Source organism: Mastigoproctus giganteus, chromosome 6, assembly GCF_048544385.1.
Source record: "Mastigoproctus giganteus isolate SK-2022 chromosome 6, ASM4854438v1, whole genome shotgun sequence".
In the NCBI taxonomy this organism is placed as follows: Eukaryota; Metazoa; Arthropoda; class Arachnida; order Uropygi; family Thelyphonidae; genus Mastigoproctus; species Mastigoproctus giganteus.
In genome coordinates this window covers 180,260,524-180,285,537 of record NC_143580.1, presented here as the reverse complement: position 1 = coordinate 180,285,537, position 25,014 = coordinate 180,260,524, and the positions used below count along the sequence as shown (strand labels likewise).

Below are 25,014 nucleotides of genomic sequence, written 5' to 3'. Positions count from 1 at the left end.
TTTTAACACTTACATGAAAACATCACTTTCTTACTACCTCTTTGTTCTTCCTTTGATACTTTGAGAGGCAAAATATAAACACTTATAGAGGCAAAGAACATGACAATTCTATTACTTGGCCACGAATGTAGGCTTTGCTTAAATCCATGTGGTGCAATGTGAGGAGGGTAGTGTTAATGACACAGAAAACATCTGCGCTTTAGTTAAATTTTTAATCAAAGTACTTGATTAATTTTCATACTTTTATAGAAATCTAACCCAGAAAACAAATTCAAATTGTTTTAAACTGGTTTATTCAAAAAAATAAAAATAGGAAAAGTCATGGAAATTTGGAAAATATACTGATTTCATTGAAATGTGAAAAATACTAATTTTGCAGAAATTGCAGCTGTGACATATGCCTAGCTTAATTATCAGTAATGCTAATATTTTATATGCACTTATACTCAGTTTTCATTTATTCAAATTCTTTTTTAGCCTATCCTCATGGAAAGGACCATCATTCAAGGAATCAAACGCCTGCGCGTACTGACACCTTACGATTATGATAATATGGATGAGCTTGTTCAAGATTTGAGCAATGCTCTGGAGGAGACTTCTTATTGCAGAATCTCTCCAACTAAAGCTAGAAAAGGCCGTTCGTGGAAACGGCGGTCAAAGTCTACAGGCAGCCTTATTACTCTTGGTAGTAGTTTACCTAAGTCTAGTGCTGTGAGCGAGGATTCAGAATCAAGCCTTGATGATAGGATTAGATTTCGCATGGAATTGTCGGCAAATGGTTCACAGCCACATAGTGATTCTGATGAAATCCTACTTCCACGGCAGCAGCAGCTGACAACATGGCGTCATTGTGCTACAAATTTAGTTGAATCTGATTCAGTAAATGAAAACTTTCATCCTTCAAGACAACACAGACGTAAAAGAAAATTTAAAAGAATGGCGGTGGATCCCCAGCCTATAGAAAGTACTGAGCTTCAAGTGTCAAACATTGTGCCTTGTACTCTACAAAAACCGAAAAGAGTTAAGAGTCTTAGAGCAGTTAAAGGCAAAGCAAAAGTGTCAAGATTTTGTGATGCAGACATTGAAAATGTCTGTGGTGCAGCATTTGTGGGGGAATCTCTAGGATTTTGTGGAAAGAGAAAACGTAGCATGCGAGAAAGAAGTGTGGAGTGTGCAGCTTATGAAAGACGTGACCTAAGAATAGGTGGATGTTTAATGGTAAATGTAGATGGATCTTCCAGTTGGTCTGCTCAGAATTCATATATGGAATATGAAGATGGTGGAATGGGAAAACCTCACATGTAAGTTGGCACTTAAGATTTTGCATTCTTTACATTTGTCTTTCTTTAAAGTTATATGTGTGTATTGAATTATGTTAATAGTCTGTTATGTTTCACTTACAGACAAATATATCAATAACTATTTTTTTTATACATTAGTTTGTTATAAGTATACCTGTATGTCCCATGAATATTATAAATAGAATTGTTGCCGACTTCAAAAAAAAAAAACTCAATTTTTACTGTCCTGCAGACCACTTTTCTAATTTACGTGAATCCCATGTTGTTAGTGGACCACATGCTGGGCAGCACTGATACATATGGTACAGTATAACCAGATTATTTAATGCAATAATCACACCATAGTAACACAAAAACATTTCCTATCAAAAAAAAAAAAAAAATCTCTAATCAATCTCTCTCTCTAGACCATAGGTTCCCAAACTTTTTCGGGCCACCGCCCACTTTGCAAGACATAAATTTTGTAATCCCCCCCCCCATTATAACAGTTTTCCACATTCAAGCCATTTGATATTTTCGACGTAAATAGCAACTAATGATACATTACTGCTTATGCTGTTAAATTATTGAAAAAGTAGTGGCCACTATGTGCTTCATCTTGAACACAGTTATTGCTATTCTGATTTTGTTGAAACAGCCCATATGTAAAGATTGTAAAGCGTATGCTCGAATAACATTATGCACAGTTTCATACAATGGTTTAAATATGAAAATTCGGAATACATATTAAGAGATTGCAAATGCATTATTAAGAATCTTATTGTAATAATTAAAACACTATCAAATATATTACAAAATTGTTTATTTCTAACTTATAAAGTAAAAATACAAAGCAAAAATAACAAATTAATGTGAAGTTTCATACAATGGTTTTAAATATGAAATTTCAGAATACATATTAGGAGATTGTATTACATTAGTAAGAATCTTATTGTAATAATTAAAACACCATCAAATGTATTAGAAAATTGTTTATTTCGAACTTACAAAGAAAAAATAACAAATTAATGTGAAGGATGAGCCTGATGCATTTTTAAAAGTTTGTTAATATCGGGTTCAACTTTCATTAAAAACAGTTATAGATTGCCATGCTCAGTTATATGCAATCGGTTCCTTTTCTTAGATAGTAAATTCGCTACAGCACTAAACCCACACTCAGCCAAATAAGAAGATGGAAATGCAATTAAAAATTTCTGCACTATTTCCCATAATTCAGGGTACCGCAAATGGTGGTTCTTTTATTTATAAAACTAGTGCTATGGATAGGATGTGTCAAGAGAATGACTAGGAGGCAGAAGTGAACAAACATAACATAGTTTAATGGGCATAAACATCTATGATACAAATGAATCAAAGTAGTGGCTGGTTACACCTCAGTATTAAAGAGTATTATTCGGTACCTTATTCGTGATATACTGAAGATTGCACAATATACTAAAGGTTGAGACATAATTGGTATATGTCTATTAGTTGGTTTGTGTTCTTCGTGAGGCCTTTATAAACAGCCACTGCTCGTACTCTCAAGAACTGACAAACATCTTGCTTGTTCAAGTGTTGGGTGCTAGTGTCTAATTAACATGTGAGTTCAATGATTAACAATTTTACATTTAAAAAGGGTCGCATTAATAATACATTTTAAGGTTCAAGTGCTATATAACTCAATATTCGTCATAGTGTATACCTAGGAGGAGAAATGTCTGTTGGGAGCTTAATATTTAAGTGAAGTGTAGGACTTGATGTTAGTCAATTTAGTTTGGTATGCGATCAAGCAGCGAGGGACAACTTACCAACCAGCTTCTGCCTCACATCAGAGATTTTAGATTCCTCACAACGATCCATCGGATATTCCTCTTTTTCCTTCATACAATACGCCTTTCTCTGCCTAAAACTTTGCTATCGCTTTTCCACAACCGCTCTCATCAGAATACGCAACCAACCACAATCACCCCTTTCTTTGTCTTTCTCACTATATGTATAGGTCCCCCCCTCTTTCGAGCCCGCCTCCCTCCCACGCATTGGCTCGTGTTAATTTTGGTGGGGGGAAGAAAACACAAGGACTGTCATCTAGTAGACCTGACGTAATCAAAATGGAATTCATGAGGGAGCATAGGGGAACTTCATATTTGTATCAGGTTGCTTCTCTAGACTGTCCAGTAGTAATCACTAGATCTAAAGTGTGATCAGTTCTACTTATTTTTAGATAACAATCACGAATGACGACCTCTCGCTACTAACTAACGGACACGTACCGGTGGTGTAATGTTTCACGACTCCTTTTCTCGTGCGGCATCAATTGTACGTGAAAACAAAAGTAAAACACAGCCTTCCCCCAATTGTTTTACACATACAGCCAGTGACACAAGTCACTGGCTGTATGTGTAAAATATAGTAAAATATACAGTCACTGGCTGTATGGGCATCTGCTCTCACTCTAAAGGTGAACCAAACTAAGTAAAAATCAAGACATTTTCACAGTACCTAAACTATTTAAGATTTTTAGATTACATCGTGGTCATAAGCCACGATCCCAAAGAATTAGAGGAAAATCTTAATCAGTTATGCACAGTTAGTAAGGATTTTAGACTAAAGATGAATATGGTTAAAACAAAAGTAATGATAAGTATGTCACAGAAAGGGATATAATGATTGAAAGAGCAGTAATTGAAAAGGTGAAGTGATATACTTATCTGGGACAAGTCATTAGCTGTAATAATGATAAATGGCTGGAATTCAAGAGAAGAATAAATTTTGAATGTATAGCATTCAGGAAATATTGTCACATACTGAGGAGCAATATCCCAATTTGCCTGAAAAGTAAAATAATGCACGAATGTATTACTCCCCACCATTACTTATGGAAGTGAAATTTGGGCACTCATCAAAAGAATGGAAGAGAAGCTGAGAACCACACAGCAAAGAACGGAACAAATTATATTGGGAATCAGACTGTTAGATAAGAGGAGAAACACACGGATTAGGCAGCAAACTCAAGTAAAGGACATTCTTATCAAAACTAAAGAACTAAAATGGTCTTGGGCAGGACACAGAGCTTGAAGACATGATGACAGGTTGACTAAGAAAATAACAGAATGGTACCCAAGAGGAGCTAGAAGAAAACCTGGAAGGCAACGACGGAGATGGACAGAGAAATTCATGAGGTAGTAAATGGATGGCCATTGTACAAAACAGAGGGAACTGGAAAGTTGTTGGAGAGGTCTTCATCCTGCAGTGGATTGAAAATGTAGATGATGAACTTATCAAAGGTTTGAGTTATTTTCTGTGAGTATTGTTTTCTCGAAATATATCAGACATCTACTGTGGAATAAAATATTCTTTTATATCATGCACAGTGAAAGTGATTTTTATTCCATTGTCTTTCACTTACAATTTGTTGGCACTTTTTTGTGTATGGTTTTGTGACAAAATAAGGTTGCCACTGAATTATTTCAAATACAAACAACAGTGCCAAATGACATAAGCAAGTATTATTTTTAAAAATGGAACAGGTCTAAAATCAGATCATCTATGTCATATCAAATATTGCAGCCTATTCTTCATTTTTTTTTTTTTTTTTTTTAAAGCGAGCAAGTTGTTAAATTACTGGAATAAGTTACCTCCATAGATAGTTGAGAATCACAGCTTGGAAAATTCAAAGATGTGGAACTTCTAATAAGAGGAGGGTGGATTTTTTTTTTTTTTTTTTTTTGGGCTGTACAATCAAAGCCTAGGGCTTCCTTGCACAATATTAAAAATACTGATTCTAATATCTCATCTAGTACCTGAAATGTAATTCTAATTAGTCCTAGCCATTAGCAGTTGCACAAAATTTCATAACCAGAGTTTGAACTATGATTAAAATTTTAAAGTATGTATACATACAACTTATTTCTGATGTAGGGGGCAGAGCAGTATTATAAATAAAGAGGTGTAAAAATGAGATGAAAGAAGAAATAGTTTAATAATAGCTCCCGTTCTAAATGTATACGGGGGGGGGGCGTATATATGACACTGATATTAGTTGGAGGAGGATGAGTTTGAAGAGTGAGCTATCATGTCATCAGTATCAGACTCCTCTTCTGGCTCTAAAATAGCTGAAAAAGTGGAAGGCTTGTAGAAGTACAGCACTGAAGGAGTCAGAGAATCTACAAGTTGATGGGGGGTGGGGGTCACCCAATCTTTCCCATGAATTTATGTAGGGAGATTTGAGTGAATGCCTTCTTTTTCTCACAGTAGACTTTAAAGGCAGAGAACTTTTTGCAGGTTCTTTTGTCTGTTCTTTATCTTTCACTCTTGTATTCACAGTGGATGTTTCCAACCTTAAAACAAGCAAAACAGTCTTTATTGCTTTTCCACCTTCATACATTTTCACAGTTTAAAATTTTTGCTGTAATATAATTTTATGCTGCTTTTTCAAAACACCAACATTGCCAGGTGCACTTGCATGCTTTCCTGCCTTACTTACTGGGATAGCACACAATTAAAACAAAAACAGAAACAGTTATCTGTGAGGCAGAGCACTAGTATAAATAACAGGGTGCAAAAATGAGACGAAATAGAAGCTCCCATTCTAGATGTGATGTGATACATATAAGCATTGCACATCACATGATAAGTCATGGCAAGCTATGTAAATGTGCAATGTTACTATCTGGTGTCCTTGGAAAGTTCCCACTGGAGGTCAGGCTGTGGGTATCTTTGAAGTCATCAGTTACAGCTGATTGCCACTTGGATTTATTATTATTATTTACAAAAATGCATGTTTTTTTTTTTAAATGTAAAGTCGTATTTTTGCAAGTCAAGGAACGCCTGTAATGGATACTTCTGTGTTAATTTAATTGGTTTATTTTGGAGGCAACTTAACTGGAACTTAACATTAAGGGTGAATCAAACTACGTGCTTTCATCAGAAATTAACGATAGAAAGTTCTGTATAATAAATGATGCCTGAATTTCTGATGAAGCTTTACTCATACTGGAAGTACAAAGAAACAAAGGATCTACATAGATAGGCAAGCTCTTGCATACATCCATCCCAAAGACTCATTGGGGTCCATGGAGTTGATATCTGTTGGTGGACTGTTTATTGACTGAAGTGCTGGAGTAGAATGATTGGTTTTGGTCAGTTGATTGGGCACTGGTCAGGCTGATTTTCACAGGATCCGGAGAGGTTGTCCCTCGCATTTCGCCCCCCGCATTTTGTCTCCCACATTTCGCCCCCAGTAGATAATGAATAGGCTACAGAAATGTAAATAATTCACCTAATTTTTTATTAATTCTAATTTATTTTGTTTTAATAGAATGAATGAATCAATCAAAGGTAAAGATAAACAAATGAAAGGTAATCAATCATAGAATAAATGCACATTGTTATTGTTTAAAACTTTATTATTGTTTAAAGTTGTATGCAATGCCTCTAAGGTAATCAATCACATTACGATTTTGAAAATCTTGGACTATTCTTTTGATTCTAGCAGAAATTGCAGCATACTTCTTGTTCCATCTGAAAACCACCACTCCTGGCTACGTGCCAATAACTGAAGATTGTTACTAGTGGAAAAAATAAGCATGTGACCCGGGAGCAGTTCGTCCTGAGAATCATACATTAAAAACTGTTTAATAGATTTGATAATTGAGAGCTATTAAATGCTCAATAATTCCTATATTCTATTATATTATAAATCAACAGGGATTACCTTTATTTTAGGTATAGGAAGCTTCTTTTCCAACTCTCCTAGTCCAACTCGCTAATAATTCTTGAGTATGGCGATATCAATTTTGCAAAACAGGTGGGACATCTTCCCCACTGTCAGAACCGTAGTGTTCAGACCGTGCGGTCTCAACAATGAGCGCTCAAGACTTCTGTCTTCAAACACCATACCTCTGGCAGCAAGGAAACCATTACGTGGATTGGCATAAAATTAGATTTTTGAAGGTCTAAACTTTAATAAATATGGACCGATTATTTATTATTTTTTTTGGTCCTGTAGCTGGACTTTAGAGTTAAATTTAGGGGTCTACTCATTATCTACTGGGGGCAAAATGTTCCGGTGGCGAAATGTGGGGGGGCCACTTTTCCGTAAACCGATTTTCAGACCTCTGAGATATCTTGGATGCATTGAGGTGTAGTGTTATTATTCTGGATACTAGAGCTGTTAAAGGGAAAAACTATCATAGGCTGTACATTGGGGCTGGCTCAGTTGGGAGAACCCTGAAGCTGGAGAGAGAGTTCCATGATAGCCTGCTGAATGAGTTTTGAGAAGTTCTCAGAGAGAGAGAGAACATGATGACTCTCCCCCTGTTTCTGTTGATGTCCCTGATTGTTGCTGATTTAATGATTAGAGTTTCTTTATATCTCTGCATTAATGGTCATATTCTTTTGCCTGTATGCTGGGTTCCTGTTTTTTTTTTTTTTTTTTTTTTTGTTACAGTAATCTCAAACAAACACAAAACCTATTATATTTTAGTATGGGCTTAAGATTAAGAATACAGATGTAATATTGCAATACAATAATATATTCAATAATACTAATAATAAAAACGATAAAAATTTATTTCTGGAAGGGAGATGTCTAAGTACATGGTAAGGATGAATTTGCTATAGCTGCAAGGAACAAAAGCAATGTAAAAATATATTTTTATTTCTACACCCAGCTATTGACCATTTGCTGAGCCCTGTTTTAAATTATGTTGTTCCTGAAAAAGGTGGGCATTCCTTAATAGTCTGAACTAATTTTGTTTGAACAAGGTTTCCATAAACCACGTGCTATCATCAAGGGAATAGAGGTTGTAGAAATGGATAGTATTATTAATGAATTGTTAACCACCCTTCCCATCTTCATATCATCTAACAATGTTGATAATAACCATGGCAGTATTATTTATAAAAATTAGAAATTGGAGGTGACTGAACACTGTCCTTAGGTCCAGCCTGACAACTGGCCATTTAGGACAACCTTCTATATCTAGAGGGTTGTCCTAAATGGCCAGTAATCCAGCATAGTATCTTAGTTAGTAATGCTTACTTAGAACACTGTGTCCTGAGGTCCAGCCTGCAATTCAGCATTGGATCTTACCTAGTAATCCAATTTTTTTTCAATTTATATAGCAGGCTTCCACGATGTGCAGTATCAAAAACTTGAGTAAAGTCTGCAGATTTCAAATTTGTTACCTGCATCCACCTATTTGATGACTATATCGTAGTAATTTATTAGGCATAACCTCCCTTTAACAAACCCAGATTGATTAGTCATGACCTCCCTGAACAAACCCATGCTGGGATCTGTTCGAGATGCCATTCATTGTGGGGGTGGTCCTGAATTAAATCTTTAACCATAGTTTCTCTGAGCTTCTCTACCACAAAAGTCAAACTTCCTGGCTTATAGTTACCCACCTTCTCTTTAGCACCATGGATTGAGGAGAAATTTAGCACTTTTCCAGGTGAGGGTGATCTTTTTGGAGTCTAATATTATGAATTTTTAAAAAATATGCTCACTAGTCATCAAAATCTGCAAATTTGCTGAGGAACAGAAGGATTACCAGACTTTGCTCTTAGATTGATGTAAGACAAACTAGCATATTTATTCTAGATTGAAAGGCTTGACAAGCTTTTCAATACAGTGACAACAATATCAAAAGAATTGCACTTTTAAAGGAGCTGAAATAACAGTACTTCAGTGGAATCTAGATTTTTATAATAAACACTCTTATACCATGCAGACATTAAGGTAGTTTATTTAGCTATTCACTGTATATTGAGGTAACATTTCGGAAAGCTTTCCGCAACCCATTCTATTACCATACATAAGCTGTTTTTAATCTATATAATATTGGTGTAAACACACCATAGACAACTCTTAAACAAAAAACTACATTAGTAGTGTGAAGGGCATCATTTTTATCTGTATCTCATACTGTGCTCTTCCTTCACGTATTGCACTACCTCGAATAAGTAATGCTTCACTAAAAGAGAAGACTATTGTTACTTATTCTCAGTGGGCACCACCACCCAGACGGCACATTTCATCGGTGGGTGGGCAAATGCCCTGGTATTGCAGACATGACAACCCAGTTGTGAAGATAATTCCACAATATGAGAGATGCCAGAAGGTGTATGTGATAATATTTAAGTAAAATTAGATGCAACAAAGCATCATATCTCTAAGAGTATAAGAGGAAGAGTACAATATGAGATACAGATAAAATGATGCCCTTTACACTACTAACATAGTTTTTTGTTTAAGAGTTGTCTATGGTGTGTTTATACCAATATTATATAGATTATTATACTCTTAAAGATATGATGCCTTGTTGCATTTAATTTTACTTAAATATTATCACGTACACCTTCTGGCATTTCTCATATTGTGGGATTATCTTCACAACTGGGTTGTCATGTCTGCAATACCAGAATACCTACCCACCGATGAAAGGCCAACAAGCCTTGAAACGGTACTGTCTAGGTGGTGGTGCCCATTAAGAATAAGTAACAATAGTCTTCTCTTTTAGTGAAGCTCAAGGTAGTGCAATATATTGCAAAAAGGGCACAATATGAGATACAGTTAAAATGATGCCCTTTACAACACCAATGTAGTTTTTTGTTTAAGAGTTGTCTATGGTGTGTTTACACCAATATTTTATAGATTATTATACTCTTAAAGATATGATGCCTTGTTGTATTTAATTTTAATTAAATATTATGCTGTTTTTTAAGGACAGAAAGAAAAAAAGAATCAACTAAATTACTATTACGTTAAAATTAATGTTACATATACAATCCTTGAGGCCAGTGATTTACCAAAAATCACTGGATCTAGGCTATGCTACTTGGCATCCTTCTTTTGGACAATTAATTAGAAACATATATAAATAAACTGTTGACAACACCTCTTGCTAGAACATTCAGCCGGAATTGAAGCATTTGGCAAAGGCTGAAACAGGTAAGGAATTCTGATCAACTTTAATTTCAATTTATTTTGTTTATCCTGGTAATTATACTACTCAAATTGAATAGAATTAGGTAAAAACTAATAATATATAATGTATTATTTGAAGAAGAGAAATTTACCTTAATATGATACGCAGAACACTTCTGTATAATACTCTTCAGAAATTAAAACAAATATAACATTAACGCAAAATTGGATAAAAAATTTTAAAAAGTGCAACATAAATTTTGAAAAACGAATTTCCTTCCTGAAGCTGACAGAGCTCTTCAGTCATATCTCATGATCACGGGAATGAAAATTACGGAGTATGTGTGAGCATGAATCTTAAATAGATTGTTTTTGCACATAAAAGACCATGAATCAGAGATTAGATATAGACGGCAAACATTAATAGAATTCTCATGTAATATAATTTTGATGGTTTCTGCAATTAATTACTTTGGACACTAAGTATTTTGGCCTCATTGAATAAAAATATATGTTTTTTGTTAATGAGAGGCTACCTCTGATGCTGCTGAACGAGAAGCACCAACTGAGGATGCGTGCTGTTTAATCCTAAAATAAATTTAGTGGAAACTGTGTCAATCCTTGGTAAGACAAGTCGCAATCACCATAAGAAATGTTGTATATCAGGTCATTTATTTGTGTTGTGAAAGAGGAAAGGACAGTGATTGTGCATTATAGCATGTAATTTTTGTATTGGTCTGGCCATAATTTTTAATTCAGTATCTTTAAAGAATATGTTAAGCTGTTTGTGCCACTGTTCAACATATGGGACAGAAATATAGTATTTTTTGATGTTACTATTGTTGGTTGGTGTAGTTTTTTGTATCCTATTCTTAGCTTGTACCCTAATTCAGTTTATTGTAGCAAGTGGGTAACCCCCGTTCAAGAATCTGCTGGTTAATATGCGTATTTCTGAGTCTAAAGCAGATTCCATTGTTGAATATATATATAGGGATTGAGAAGTTGATTAAAGATAATAGACCTTTTGCAGGTGAACAGATGATAGCTGTTATAATGCAGAAGAATACTGGTGTTTGTTGGTTTACTATAGATATTAAATTGGATTTTATGTGAATGCCGAGTAAGCGCTTCCTAATTCATTTCACAAATATACGTGATCTCAATTCTAATCTTAATGATGTCCATTTCCACTTGCAGTCTGCCAAACCCCCATGTACTTTTTCTGACAGAATCTCAGTTATCAGTTGATTCAACTACTGCTCATCTCAGATGTCCAAATTATTTGCTGTATGATTCCTTTTGCCTCAAAGGTGGTACTTGTGCATATGTCCATTCTGATATTCCCTGTCAGAGACTTGGCAATTTGGAATCGCCTCTCTTTGATCTTCTCTGGCTTAAAATCTCCCTACCTCATTGTGTCAAATTCATCTGTTGTCTCTACCGTTCTCCCAACTCCACTAATCACTTGGAGCTCTTTGACTTTCTCCAGTCCAACTTTCCTAACAGTGAAGTAATTTTCCTTGGTGATTTTAATGTTCACAACTGCAGCTGGCTTCCGTTTTCTAGTCACACCGACCCAGCAGGTCGAGATGCTGAGGCTTTTGTAATTACTAATGACCTAGCACAGATTGTTCATTTACACTACAAGAATACCGGACAATCCTAATCATACAGCCAATATGCTTGATCTTTTTCTCGCAAACAACCCTTCTAAGGACACGGTCGAAGTGAGAGGTCCTTTAGGCACTTCAGATCACAACTTGGTGATTGTCTCTTCTCCAATGGAACCTTTATCTCATGGCTATTCCCAACCTCGTGTTGTTACATTACAAGGCATTACAAGAATGCCAAATGGGATGACCTGCGAGACTTCTTTTCTTCTTTTCCCTGGTCGGATTACTGTTTTAAAACTTCTGATGGCAATGTTTGCTCAGATCGTGTCAGTGAAATTATTCTTGCAGGAATGGAATCCTTTACCACTTTAAAATCTTGTCCTCTATCTAAACCTTGGTTTTCCAATAAATGTGCTAAGGCTGTTCAAGAGAAGAATGTTGCATATCGTAATTGGCTCAATTCTAATTCTTCAGTTTCATTTTCTGCGTACACCAAAGCTCGCAACAATTGTAAAGCAGTTATTAATCAGTCCAAACTAGAGTTTGAAGAGGCTAAGAGTAGAAAACTTGCTTCTTGCCCTAATGGTAGCCGAGCATTCTGGTCTCTTGCCAAAGCTATTGGCCGCAACTTTTGCCCATCTCTGCTCCCAACTCTGTACAAACCAGATGGTTCTGTTGTCACTTCAGCCAAGGATAAAGCTGACCTGCTAGCATCACATTTTTCTTCCAACTCATGTATTAATGATCTTGGTAAAACACATCCCACCATTCCCAACACGCTCCATTCAATGCCTCCTGTGGTCTTCCATCAAAAGGATGTCAGAAGGATTTTGACGAATCTTGATGCTAAGAAAGCTGCTGGTCTTGATAGTATTTCTCCACTTGTTCTCAAAACCTGGGCTCCTGAACTTACTCCTGTTCTTTGCCACCTTTTTTTCACTTTCTTATTCCAAAGGTGTTTTCCCTTCTGCTTGGAAATTTGCTCATATCCAGCCAGTTCCTAAAAAGGGTGACAAATCCCTCCCATCCAATTATCGTCCCATTGCAATTACTTCTACTCTTTCTAAAGTAATGGAGAAATCAATTAACCGCCAACTCTTAAACTACCTAGACACCTTCCGTCTGATCAACGATCGCCAGTATGGATTCCGTCAGTGTCGATCCACTGGTGATATTCTGGCTTATGTTACCCATTTATGTATTAATTCAATGAAAAGGTTCAGTGAAACACAAGTAGTTGCTCTTGACATCTCGAAGGCTTTCGATCATGTCTGGCATAAAGGTCTTCCATCTTATGGTTTGCCAACTGTTTTTAGTAATTGGTTATCCAGTTTTCTCTCTGATTGCTCACTGAGGGCGACGGCTCTTTGTCTACTAACTTCTCCACTATAGCTGGAGAAGTTAGTAGACAGAGGTTCAGTTCTTTCCCCCACTCTTTTCCTCGTGTATATTAATGACCTTCTTCCATTGACTGGAAATCCTATACATAGTTTTGCCAATGATAGCACATTGCATTCCACTTTCCATTTTGAGAGACCTTGTCCTGCTGAATCAGCTTCAACATCTCGAAAATCTGCTACCAATTCCTTAAATGCCGATCTTCAGGTAATTCTCCAGAGGGGCAAAGACAATTTAGTTGATTTCAGCCCTTCAAAAACTCAGTTTTGTCTTATATCTCGCAAAAAGGATTCTTCTGCTCCTATGCTTATCTTTAGTGACACTCCGATTTCTAGGCAAAATGATATATCTCTTTTGGGATATATCTATTACCCTGACTTCTAATCTCTCTTGGCACAAGCACATTACAAATATTGTTTTCTCTGCATCTAAAAAACTTGGTTTTCTCTTTTACTTTTCTTCCAAACAGCTGCTCACTCTGTACAAATTGCAAATCTGCCCTGCCATGGAATATTGTTCCCACATCTGGGGTGGTGTCCCCGAAACCTCTCTCAGGCTTCTTGATTCCATTCAGAAGAGGGCAGTTAGGTTAATTAATGATTCATCTCTAACAGAGTCTCTCCACTCGCTGTCTCATAGACGTACTGTTTCTGCTGCATGCCTCTTCTACAGATACTTCCATGGGCACTGTTCTTTTGAATTGGCTTCTACAATTCCCGCTCTCTCTTTCAAAACAGTCCGAACATGTGCCGCTACCAGCCAACATACATTTACTGTCCAACTCCAACCTCACAGATCCAACTTTTCATCTTCCTTGTTTATTCATTCAACTGCCATTTTCTGGAACAACCTTCCTTCATACGTATTTCCTGAAAATTAGTCTACAGAAGTTCAAGTCCAGTGTCAACAAATATCTTCTTTCGTCTTCTCAACCTCCAACCCAAGCACAGTACTAAGTACTATAGGTTCTAATACCTCTAGTGTTTGGGGTTTACATAAAAAAAAAAAAAAAAAAAAAAAAAAAAAAAAAAAACGTGAAATTTAATGACTTAATGTCTGTATTTTCACTTTCCAATATAAAATTGAGTCTTGAATGAATATTATTAAGTGAATGTAAAATGTCTTGGATAGTGCTACTATCAGTAATAACAAGAACATCGTCTAAGTACCTCCCATAGTATGTGATACAGGGTAGAAAAGGCATCGAATGTATACATTAAATCTTTGATAGATAGACCTCCGATATTAAGCTGCTCAATCCCGTTGGCAACCAAAAATTTGTTTGTATTCTTTGTCTCGAAACAGTGCAGTACTTTTGTACAGTGGTGGACAAGAAACTCCATCACCTTAAAAAAAAAAGTAACATTTGTAGTGAAACGTATAAAATATTGTTTGATTACAGTCATTTTGTTTGTTGCCAAGCAAAGTATTACATCAGATAATGCTTCGATTGCATCAGACAGTAACTGCAAGGTATTGCATCAGCCATTTCTATAAATACACTCATTAGTATCGTGTTTTGTGGAAGTGGAAGTGTGGCTCCATATATTCAGTTGACACCAAGAAAAAAAAAGTGTAGCTGTTGTTCTGTCCCAGGAAGGGCTTTCTGTGTGCACTATTGCTGATAAAATAGTCTGCCACCAGTCAAGAGTATCCCGGGTACTGAAATTAAAGCGTGAAACCAGTAATGTGAAGAGAAGACCTGGTTCAGGCTGTAAGAGAGTTACTACGCTTTCCCAAGATCAATATTTGAAATGGCTATGCCTTCGTAATTGCCGTGCTAGTGCTCCTGATCTAAAACTGGACTTTGAGATGGCTCCTGGTGTTGAAACAAGTGCATGAACTATCCAGAGACTGCTTTTGGAATCTGGTCTGCATGCCTATCGGCCTAAGAAGAAGCCTTTGTTGACCCAACAAATGAGGAAGAAGTGACTTGCTTGTGCTAAAATGCATGTTTCATGGAAAAAGAGCAATGGGACACCGTCATCTTTTCTGATGAATCGAAATTCAACCTGCATGGCTTGGATGGGAAACGATGTGTTAGAAGATGAAAATCGGAGGCATACCATCCTGACTGCATAACACTGAATGTAAAGTTCCCCACCAATCAGATGGTCTGGAGATGCATAACAAAGAAAGAGGTGGGGCGAATTAATTGAATGCAGAAATTAAGTTTCTACATTCACAGAACTGTGAATGCAGAAACCTACACTGCTATCTTGGAGGAGTGCCTGAAACCCATTATTAGTGATCACCACACAGACGTCAAAAACTGCATTTTTCAACAGGACTCAGCACCTTGCCACACAGCAAAATTGGTATGTTTAATGCTATTTAGATTTAATGATGAGTTTGTCTTCTTGTCTCACAAGGCTTAAAACATACTTACACCAATGTTTTCCCTCATTTTTCTCCTTAAGGTGCAATCATACCTCAGAAATGCTGTCATTACAGTGTTGGACTGGTCCGGCAACAGTGCAGATTTGAACCCTATTGAAAATTGCTGGTACATAATGTTGTCTAAAATTGCTCAGAAGAAACCAACAAGTAAGATTCAGCTGCAGAAGAGCATTATAAAGGTGTGGTACCAAGAAATGGGCAACTGGATATCCAGAAGTTAATTAACTCTATGCCAGATTGTTGCAAGGCTGTAATTAGCATTAGTAGAGGCATTTGATGCAAGAAAGCAAGCTTATGCAGCATCAGCCAAAAAAAAAAAAAAAAAAAACCCACTTCCACCTCACCCCTCTGTTCGTTCCAAATACCTGTCCAGCTGAGCCTTAAACTTATTTAGGCTATCAACCTCCACCACAAGGGATGGAAGTCTGTTCCACCAACCAACCACCCGCTGGCTAAAGGCAAATTTCCTCACGTCTATCCTACATTTGTCTTTCCTCAATTTGAATTTATGCCCTCTCAGGTGATTTTTCTGAGCTAGAGGAAGAATCCCATCAGCATTGAGCATGCTTAAACCATTCAAGGCTTTATACACCTCTATCAGATCACCTCGCTGGTGCCTAGTCTCCAGACACTGTAATTTGCAAAACTTAAGCCTTTCTTCGTAAGAGCACCCCTTTGTTCCATTCACCAATCTTGTTGCCCTTCTCTGTACTCGTTCCAGCAGCTCTACATCCTTCTTGAAATGAGGCCTCCAGACCTCTATACAGTACTCTAGGTGTGGCCTGACCATTGCCTTATACAATGGAATAATCACCTCCTTATCCCTGCTGTAAAAATTCCTGTATATCATTGACAATACTCCATGAGCTACTCTTGCAGCCCGTCTGCACTGCTCAGAGAACTTCATATCTGCCTGCACAACCACCCCTAAGTCCCTTTCATTCTCTACCACTGTCAGTGTAGTACCACAGAGTTGATACGTTGCTCTGGGGTTGCTGTTTCCCATGTGTAGTACTTTACATTTGTCAATGTTAAACTTCATTTGCCACCTCTCAGCCCATCTGCTCAACCTTTCCAGATCCTGTTGCAGCAGCATAGTGTCAGTAGTGTCCTTGACAACCCTGCCAACCTTTGTATCATCTGCAAACTTGGACATTAAGCTTGATATACCATCATCAATATCATTTATAAATACAGAAAACAATAATGGACCCAACACTGAGCCCTGAGGGACTCCACTAATAACATTAGTCCACGATGAGCAGTGTCCATTGATTACCACTCTCTGTCTTCTCCCCCTCAACCACCCCTTTATCCATAGCAGCAATTTGCCTCCAATGTCACACTGCTCCATTTTGTGTAGCAGTCTTCCATGTGCAACAGTATCAAAAGCCTTTCTAAGATCCAAGTATATAATGTCAGAGTTATTCCCTGCATCCAGTTCTTTTGTGACTGCATCATAATATCCAATCAAGTTGGTCAGGCAAGACTTCCCCTTAACAAAACCATGCTGTGTCTGAGCTATAACTGAAGTTATACCTCCCCTGAGTCCAAGGAAGCTCTCATAATTATGGCTAAGGGTTTGCTTACTTCCTTTGCTGCTTCCTTTAATATAACTGGATAGATCCCATCCACCCCAGGTGCCTTTCTTGTATTTATCTTCAACAGTTTCTTCTCCACTTTACTCCCAGTTATTTCAAGATTCTGTAGCTTACTGCTAGAGTTGAATACACCTCTGGCATTCCCCTTGCTGAATAACTCCTCATGTGTGAATGTCGATGCAAAATATTCATTTAGTTTGTTAGCTACCTGAGCAGGATCATCAACAGTTGACCCATCAATATCAAGTGGACCAATCTGATTCATCCCCTTCCTTCTAGAGTTAACATAAGTAAAGAACTCTTTGCTGTTTTTCTTTGCATCCCTTGCCAAGGATTTCTCGTAATCTGCCTTTGCCTGCCTAACCTCCTTTGTAAATTGGTTGCATATCAACTTGTATCTATCATAGGCTTCTGTGTCATGTGTTAATTTGTAAGTATCCCATGCATTTTTCTTCTCTGCCATATGACTCATTAGTTCATCTGACATCCATTTTGGCCTAAACCTTGAACAATATTTCTTAGTTGGTATGTAAAGCCTAGTAGCTTCCAAGATAAGTTCTTTGAATGCTTCCCATTTTGAATTTGCTGTTGGTAACATCATCAGTTGGTCCCACTGTATAGAATTTAAATACTGTCTCAGTCCATCGTAGTCGCCTTTACGGAAGCAATAACCCTTCCCTTTACCCCTAATGGTAGTTACCTCTTTGAGTAAATCCCACTTCAGCACACTGTGATCACTGCCACCTAGTGGTTCGTTTATCTGCAGATTCTTAATGCATGAACAATCACTGCTGATAATCAAATCAAGAGTATTACTCCCTCTAGTTGCCTCCCGAACATGCTGATGTAGAAAACAATCATCCAATAAATCCACAAAAGCCCTGCTAGTGTGTGAGTAACCAGCCCCCAAATTCCAGTCAATATCTGGGAAATTAAAATCTCCCATTATAAGACTCTCTGATTTACTGGCCCACTCTATTTCCCTGTACAGTACCTTATTATACTCATCAGAGTCATTAGGCCTATAGCACACTCCTACTCTCAATTTTGATCTCCCAATGCTTATGTCACACCAAACCGACTCAACACTGCACTGTCCGGCGATGTCGACTGGCTTCACTTCCTTGGATTTTATGTGTTTCTTAACTAATAGCATAACCCCTCCCCCCTTCCTATCCTGTCTATCCTTTCTGTAGACGTTGTACTCCCCAAATTGCAGTTCTGCATCCCTTATATCTGTGTGACACCACGTCTCTGATATCCCAACAATATCTGCCCTTGGTGTTTTGAGCAATACCTCAAATTCATCAAATTTATTTACTAAACTCCTAGCATTGGTGTACACGCAAGTATACCTGCACCTGTTTCTATTCTTAGCTACCCTAACACAACCCATGTGTTTACTTGTACCGCAATGGCTCCCAGCAGTCTCTGAAATACCATGCATTGCAACTTAAGGAGGAACAACAAAATATTGAGGACTTATTTTGCTGATTTACAGTACATAATACTATTACGTTAAATTGTCATTTCAGTTTGTACACATAAATGCAATAAAATGTATGTTTGGTTGTCATGGTTGCCATTTGCATGATTTCTCATATTTTCATTAATTATGCATTTTACCCTTTGGGAAGATATTCATGGCAATTAGGTATATCAGATGGAGTCTTTTTATTGGATTTCATTCACAGAGATATATATCCCATCTAACAAATGCATTTCGAACATTTCTGCAACCCACAATGCAGCACAAAACACATTTGCAAAATTCACAAGTGATGCAGTTTTTTTGTCCGCCAATGTAGTTGGCTTCAACTAAAAGTTTAATTAAGTGAAAAATTTCTTTAATAGGAAGCTTCATATAATTAATCAGTGTAGAGTTATTATTTAACATATCCCAAAGAATATCTAATGTGCATTGAACATTTACATTCGTACATAACAAAGTAACATCCAGCGAGAATAAATTATCATATCGCTGAGTCTACAGTCCTTTAGGTTATCAAATAATGTATCATAATTTTTTTATCCCAAATTGCATCGCCTGTCTAAAGGGTTTTATAATACTATATACATGTGTGGCTAAGGATAAAAATGCAAAGTTTCTGTAATGGGCCGAATAGGAAATCCGGTTTTATGCAGATTTGTGACGTGAAGCACAGGCCATAGGAAAATAGACACATATATAAGACTGTCATTAATGTTGGTTTAATAATGATGATTCTTTATTAACCCCAACTGCAGTAAGTGTAAAATGGCCCACTGCAGTTGGGATGCATGATGAAATGAAGTACTTGGATGATCCTACAGGTTGAATAGTGCCTCTAACTCATATATAAGGAAACATTTTACTTACATAATACGAGGAGCTGTACAAAAGTAATGCCTCATGTTTTTTTCCTCAGAAAATTAAATTCCTACAACCTTTTACAGCAATTATGCCTTTTACAGCAATTAATTCTCAATCATTAATAAACACACTGTTATTCTTCCACACAGTCACCATCATTTTCTACGCACTTCCACCATCTGAGTTAGACGCTGTATTTCAATCTTGTAAATGTCCTTACTCATGCTCTGGAGGGCTTTGTGAACACTGTTTGAGCTAGTCGTCATCCTCAAATTTGTTCCATGGGGTGCATCCTTAAGTGGGCCAAAGAGGTGATAGTTGGAAAGTGCACGATCCAGACTATGAGAGAGGGGGGGGGGTGAGGAAGAACAGTGCACCTCAGTTTTGCAATGACCTCTGTCATACGCAGACTGGTATGGGGTTGTGCATCATCGTGGAGAAGAATCTCGTTAAGGAACTTGCCGGATGTGAGCTTTCAACGTTTCCACATATTGATCTGAGTTGATTGTGGTGCCACACTCCAAGGAAGACCTGATCTTTGTCCCAAAACACTTTCCATGACTTTACTGACAGAAGACTGTCCTTTGAACTTCTTACGTGGCAAATTTTGATGGTGTCACTCCATCGACTGTCTCTTCGTTTCAATATCATAATAGTGGACCCAGGTTTCATCACCTGTGACTATGCATGAAAGAAAAACCTCTCCTTCACAATCGTAGTGCTGGAGAAGTTCTGTACCAATGACTTTTCAGTCTTGTTTGTGCTCACGTGTCAGCATTTTCGGGACCCACTGGGCGCAAACCTTGTAACCTAGTTCTTTTATGATGGTTATCACAGCAGGTTTCTCTATACCTACTACATCACACAATTAGCATGTTGTGATGCTGTAGTCCTCTTTGATCAGTGCATTGATCCGGCTCGTGTCTGTCGTCAGCGATGTTACTGGCTAGCCACTTCGGGGCTTGTCAACAATGTCACTCTCCCATGACTTCGACTGGACTCAACTAGCATTGCCCTGATTGCTGGTTGAACCAAAATAGCCACATGGTGACCTGTCCATGTGCCCTTGCATGGACCCTTTTTCCCCCATCTCCTTCCCTTCTGTCACCTAATGGAGCTCTGTCTCCATTGCTTCTTGGGAATGCCTTCCCTTTCGCCCCTATGCTTCTGTATTTCCCTCCCACCCTTCAATCTTGAATCCCTTACTCTACCTACGTGTGTTTTTTTTTTTTTTTTTTAGGTCCTCGCCACCGAAGGCTCAGCAATTAGGCAGCAGGAACTGCCAGAGATTTGGGACTGCCTGGATATCTTCCAGAAGTTATTAGTGGGCAATGTGGGGACACACCAGTGGCCCCGCAGCGAAAAGCCAGACGTATAACACAACCCAACACACAACTAACACCTCTGGCTTTTACAGAGTTTTTTTTATCACCACACAGAGTAAACGGTGCAGATGTAGGAAACCAGTGGAGGCACACCCAACCCAAATGCTATACCACCAATGTCACTTTCTCCACTCTTAAAGTGTCTTACCTAAAGTCTAATTGTACTCACATCTACAGTATTGTCACCATAAATTAGTTATTGCTGGTAACTCTATTGTCAGGGAGATGTGGAATATATTATGCAAGTAGGATAGGTGGAACAGGACCAGGGTATGTCTGCCAGGGGCAAAAGTTGATGATGTTGTAGAGCAGATATCATCTTTTAAGGGCGTAAAAGGTGATATTGTTGTACACATTGGAACTAATGACATTAAGAGTAAGAAATCTGCAGATTTACTCAACAAGTACAGGTCAATGTTGAAAAAAAACGTGAGTTAAGGTTGAATGTGAAAGTGTCTGCAATTCTGCCCAGATATGATAGGAGGAAGTATATGATGAGAGCCTTGTCAATCAATTCGGCCCTGGAGAGATTGTGCAAGGGTCAAGGGTTAGAATTTTTTTTTTAGCCTGGTCTGTGCTTGTTGACAGGAGAGACTGCCTCTACAGGGATGGGGTACACTTAAATAGAAAATGTGCAAGAATATTTACCATTAGGGGTAAAGGGAAGGGTTATTGCTTCCGTAAAGGCGACTACGATGGACTGAGACAGTATTTAAATTCTATACAGTGGGACCAACTGATGATGTTACCAACAGCAAATTCAAAATGGGAAGCATTCAAAGAACTTATCTTGGAAGCTACTAGGCTTTACATACCAACTAAGAAATATTGTTCAAGGTTTAGGCCAAAATGGATGTCAGATGAACTAATGAGGCATATGGCAGAGAAGAAAAATGGATGGGATACATACAAATTAACACATGACACAGAAGCCTATGATAGATACAAGTTGATATGCAACCAAGTTACAAAGGAGGTTAGGCAGGCGAAGGCAGATTACGAGAAATCCTTGGCAAGGGATGCAAAGAAAAACAGCAAAGAGTTCTTTACTTATGTAAACTCTAGAAGGAAGGGGATGAATCAGATTGGTCCACTTGATATTGATGGGTCAAGTGTTGATGATCCTGCTCAGGTAGCTAACAAACTAAATGAATATTTTGCATCGACATTCACACATGAGGAGTTATTCAGCAAGGGGAATGCCAGAGGTGTATTCAACTCTAGCAGTAAGCTACAGAATCTTGAAATAACTGGGAGTAAAGTGGAGGAGAAACTGTTGAAGATAAACACAAGAAAGGCACCCGGGGTGGATGGGATCTATCCAGTTATATTAAAGGAGGCAGCAAAGGAAGTAAGCAAACCCTTAGCCATAATTATGAGAGCTTCCTTGGACTCAGGGGAGGTACCCATAGACTGGAAATGTGCAAATGTGACCCCAATTCACAAAGGAGGATCAAAGGCTGACACAAGTAATTATAGACCTGTGAGCTTAACTTCTGTTCCAGGAAAATTAATGGAGGCACTGGTTAAAGAAGCACTGCAGGATCATTTAGACAAGACTTCAGTTATAGCTCAGACACAGCATGGTTTTGTTAAGGGGAAGTCTTGCCTGACCAACTTGATTGGATACTATGATGCAGTCACAAAAGAACTGGATGCAGGGAATAACTTTGATATTATATACTTGGATCTTAGAAAGGCTTTTGATACTGTTGCACATGGAAGACTGCTACACAAATTGGAGCAGTGTGACATTGGAGGCAAATTGCTGCTATGGATAAAGGGGTGGTTGAGGGGGAGAAGACAGAGAGTGGTAATCAATGGACACTGCTCATCGTGGACTGATGTTATTAGTGGAGTCCCTCAGGGCTCAGTGTTGGGTCCATTATTGTTTTCTGTATTTATAAATGATATTGATGATGGTATATCGGGCTTAATGTCCAAGTTTGCAGACGATACAAAGGTTGGCAGGGTTGTCAAGGACACTACTGACACTATGCTGCTGCAACAGGATCTGGAAAGGTTGAGCAGATGGGCTGAGAGGTGGCAAATGAAGTTTAACATTGACAAATGTAAAGTACTACACATGGGAAACAGCAACCCCAGAGCAACGTATCAACTCTGTGGTACAACACTGACAGTGGTAGAGAATGAAAGGGACTTGGGGGTGGTTGTGCAGGCAGATATGAAGTTCTCTGAGCAGTGCAGACGGGCTGCAAGAGTAGCTCATGGAGTATTGTCAATGATATACAGGAATTTTTCCAGCAGGGATAAGGAGGTGATTATTCCATTGTATAAGGCGATGGTCAGGCCACACCTAGAGTACTGTATACAGGTCTGGAGGCCTCATTTCAAGAAGGATGTAGAGCTGCTGGAACGAGTACAGAGAAGGGCAACAAGATTAGTGAATGGAACAAAGGGGTGCTCTTACGAAGAAAGGCTTAAGTTTTGCAAATTACAGTGTCTGGAGACTAGGCACCAGCGAGGTGATCTGATAGAGGTGTATAAAGCCTTGAATGGTTTAAGCATGCTCAATGCTGATGGGATTCTTCCTCTTGCTCAGAAAAATCACCTGAGAGGGCATAAATTCAAATTGAGGAAAGACAGATGTAGGATAGACGTGCGGAAATTTGCCTTTAGCCAGCGGGTGGTTGGTGGAACAGACTTCCATCCCTTGTGGTGGAGGTTGATAGCCTAAATAAGTTTAAGGCTCAGCTGGACAGGTATTTTGAACGAACAGAGGGGTGAAGTGGAAGTTGTTTTTTTTTTTTTTTTTGGCTGATGCTGCATAAGCTTGCTTTCTTGTATCAAATGCCTCTACTAATGCTAATGCTAATTTGCTGATGGTATCGAGGCAGTGCTAGGTTGGTCGGAAAACTGCTAGATTTGGGGGATTCGTGGACTAAAAGGTTAACACTGGCCGCAGGCAGAGGCAAAAGTGATTCTTGCCCTGCTTCTGTTACAATGAGCAGCAGTCAGGAAAACAAGGCAATGGAGATTTCCAGGATTGCTGGGAGTCATAGTAGAACATGTAAAGACATCGGCTGTGTTAGGGTGACTAACAATAGAAACAGGTGCAAGTATACTTGCATGTACACCAATGCTAGGAGTATAGTTAATAAATTTGATGAACTTGAAGTGCTAATCAAGACATCGAAGACAGATATTGTTGGGATATCAGAGACATGGTGTCGCATAGACATGAGCAGAATTGGAATTTGGGGAGTACAATGTGTATAGGAAGGGAGGAGGGGTTATGCTGTTAGTTAACAAATACATAAAATCTAAGGAAGTGCATCCAATTGATGTTGGTGGACAATGCAATGTTGAGTCTGTTTGGTGTGACATAAGGAAAGGAAAAATGAGAGTAGGTGAGTGCTGTAGGCCTAATGAAACCAATGAGTGTAATGAACAATTGTGCAGAGAAATAAAGTGGACGAGTAAATCAGAATGTCATATAATGGGGGGTTTTTAACTTTCCAGATATTGACTGGAACTTGTGGGTTGGTCACTAGTAGGACTTTTGTGGATTTATTGAATGACTGTTTTCTACAGCAACATGTTTGAGCAGCAACCAGAGGGAGTAATACTCTTGATCTGATTATCAGCAGTGATTATTCATGCATTAAAAATTTGCAGATAAAGGAATCACTGGATGACAGTGATCACAATGTACTGATGTGGGAATTACTTAAAGATTTAATTACCATCAAGGCTAAAGGAAAGGATCTTTGCTTTCGTAAAGGTGACTACAGGGGTCTCAGACAGTTTTTTAATTCTGTACAGTGGGATCAACTGATGATAATACCAACATTGAATTCTAAATGGGAAGCCTTCAGGGACTTAATATTGCAGGCTACTAGGCTTTTCATTCCAACTAAGAAATACTGTTCAAATTTTAGGCCTAAATCGATGTCAGATGAATTAATGAGGCTTGTGGCAAAGAAGAAAAATGTATGGGATGTATATAAAGTATCACATAACATAGAAGCCTATGGCAGATATAAACTAGTCTGTAATCAAGTCACAAAGGAAGTTAGGCAGGCGAAGGC

General features: G+C 38.1%; 1 protein-coding gene across 2 annotated transcripts in view; it reads left to right on the top strand.

Moving 5' to 3' along the window:
• Window positions 1–25,014, top strand: part of LOC150084783 (G patch domain-containing protein 2) — a 166,104-nt gene that overhangs the window by 34,323 nt on the left and 106,767 nt on the right. For both annotated transcript variants that reach the window (XM_090375541.1, XM_090375542.1), the window contains exon 2: window positions 478–1,301. In XM_090375541.1, coding sequence (XP_090231667.1) covers window positions 478–1,301 — 824 coding nt within the window. The remainder of the gene's footprint in view (window positions 1–477; window positions 1,302–25,014) is intronic.